This window comes from Mandrillus leucophaeus, unplaced genomic scaffold (assembly GCF_000951045.1).
Source record: "Mandrillus leucophaeus isolate KB7577 unplaced genomic scaffold, Mleu.le_1.0 Scaffold72, whole genome shotgun sequence".
Lineage (NCBI taxonomy): Eukaryota > Metazoa > Chordata > Mammalia > Primates > Cercopithecidae > Mandrillus > Mandrillus leucophaeus.
In genome coordinates, this window is record NW_012107808.1 from 3,203,260 (window position 1) to 3,205,926 (window position 2,667).

Consider the following 2,667-nt stretch of genomic DNA (forward strand, 5'->3'; position numbering starts at 1 on the left):
TGGAGATATATACATGTATAATGTAGTTGATAAAGTCAGTTTCTTAGCCCTATTGCACAGTATTTCAAAACTTTTTATTCGAAGTACCTTTTTGGTTTTTAGTTTTTTATAAAGATGGGGTCTCATTATGTTTCCCAGGCTGGTCTTGAACTCCTGGGCTCAAATGATCCTCTTGCTTTGGCCTCACAAAATGTTGAGATTATGGGTGTGAGCTACTGTACCTGGCCTGTATTATTATTATTATTATCTTTTGAGATGAAGTCTAGCTCCGTCACCAGGCTGGAGTGCAGTGATCCAATCTCCGCTCACTGCAACCTCCGCCTCCCAGGTTCAAGCGATTCTCCTGCCTCACCCTCCTGAGTAGCTGGGACTACAGGCACGCCCTGCCACGCCCAGCTAATTTTTGTATTTTTAGTAGAGACAGGGTTTCACCATATTGGCCATGATGGTCTCGATCTCTTGACCTCGTGATCTGCCCACCTCGGCCTCCCAAAGTGTTGGGATTACAGGCATGAGCCACTGCGCCCCGCCTATATTATTTTTATAGTCATCAAAAAGGTAGCATTTGACCAGGTATTTGGCTGGTGGCTATTATGTGTGTGTGTTTATATGTATGTGTGTGTGTATATATGTGTGCGTGTGTGTGTGTGTGTGTATATATAAAATACATGAAAAAATATATACAAATACATACCCATTTTAGAAAACTGGGAAAATACAGAAAAGAAAAAATTCAGGCTGGGCACTGTGGCTCATGCTTGTAATCCAGCACTTTGGGAGGCCAAGGTGGGCAGATCCCCTGAGGTCAGGAGTTCAAGACCAGCCTGGCCAACATGGTGAAACCCTGTGTCTACTAAAAATACAAAAAATTAGCTGAGTGTAGTGATGGGCGCCTGTGAGCTGAGACTGCACTGTTGCACTTCAACCTGGACAACAAGAGCAAAACTCCATCCCCCAAAAAAAGAAAAAATTCAGCCATAATTATACCACCCAGAGACAATCCTTAATATGTTTCCTTCTAGTCCTTTCTTATATACATATGTAGATACATTACGTGTACTTTTGGATCTTGTATTCTCCGTCTTATTTGTAAATAGTATACTATGTAATGACTTAATAATATTTTCTTGGCATGTGAATGGTTTAAATCACTTTTATACATGAACAAATTCATAAAGTGAATATTTTTCAGATTTAGAATACATTTTTGTATCAGTTTTATAAAAAGAAGTGATGGCTTATGAGTGATATATATTTATAAAATTTATATTTACTTAAAGTTTCATTGTAGTTTAGCAGGTTTTTGACTTTCTTTATTACTTTACAGTTCTGAAGTTTATAGGTTAAACTTAGAACAAGGACGATACCTGAATCCTCTACAAACTGATGCTGCGTGAGTATTGGTTTAGTAATACTGCTATATACATTTTGACCAGGAGGTGGAGCCAGATGCTCAGTTTGTTAACAAGTAACATAAAATACTGCAATTAAGCAAAACTCCCAGCAACTTAGTTAAAAAGTGCTGTTGAATTTATTCTTAAACAAAAAATTCACTGAAAGATCGGTGATTACTTTCAAAATTAAAGCTTTTTTTCATATACTCAAATTTAAGTCAGTTAAAAATAGTTTATTATTATGACTTGCAGTGTTCTTTAAATTTACATTCATGGTTTTGTTTTGTGATATTTTCTCCTGTGGAGAAATTTTGAATTAATTTGGAGTGCCATTTTTCAATTTTTATGCTTTGCTAGCGGACATTTAAGGTTTTTAAAGTTTCCTTTTATCATACATTATAGTCTGCACACACGTATTATGTATTAAGAGTTTTTAGGAATGAATCCATCATCGTCATCATCACAACAAATAATAGCGATAAACTCAGTAGGAAAGCGCTTACTTTGTGCCAGGTGTTATTCAGTCATTTTACTTTTGTTAACTCATTTTAAACTTAGAACAGATTTCTATGGTAAGTACCATTTTACAGATAGGGCAGCTGAGGCTCAGAGAGGTAAGTAGTTTGCCCAAGGCCACAGAACTAGTCAAGAGTAGAAGCTGGATTACTTCTCACTGTGTATATGAAGAGCTTGCTGAATTTTTCTTAGTGCTTTGAGAGGATTTTTAAAGGTTAGGCGAACATGTTGTGATAATAAGAACCAAGTAAACTCCAATTTTCTTTATTTCACATTGGCTAGAAATGCTTTTATTTTTATTTTTAAAAACTTGTAGTAGTAACTTCACAATGCATTATATTGAGAGTCCTCTGTACCCCAGGCGCTGCTGAACACTTTGCTGTCTTTTTCATTTAATCCCCATAACAACCCCCTGAGGTAGGTGAAATATCCATTTTACAGAGAAAGAAAATGAGACTTAGAGTGATGTACCCAGGAGAAGCTTGTCAAGGCTCAGGATTGTCATGGTGATAGCGTGTGTTCTTTTAAGAATGTTACCTGCCTTGGAAGAAAATACCTTGAAAAAATAGAGTGACCCTTTCTTCTCACGGTAGTGGAATAGTATTTCAGAAGGAAGTCCCTCCTCGTTTGTCACCTAGCAGGTAGAGTGTCACCCTGGGGATCAGAAACTCCAGTGACTGTGAGCCAAGCACTTAACCCTTTCAAACCTTGGTGTTTTCCATTTGCAGATTAGTGAGAGAGAGAATCTGTGTGTCTT

The 2,667-nt window shown here is 37.2% G+C and overlaps 1 protein-coding gene across 4 annotated transcripts in view; it reads left to right on the forward strand.

Annotated features, from left to right (window-relative positions):
• The window catches only part of NOL10 (nucleolar protein 10), a 129,230-nt gene that overhangs the window by 33,595 nt on the left and 92,968 nt on the right, over positions 1-2,667 (forward strand). For all 4 annotated transcript variants that reach the window (XM_011965288.1, XM_011965290.1, XM_011965289.1 and 1 more), the window contains one exon: positions 1,328-1,393. In XM_011965288.1, coding sequence (XP_011820678.1) covers positions 1,328-1,393 — 66 coding nt within the window. The remainder of the gene's footprint in view (positions 1-1,327; positions 1,394-2,667) is intronic.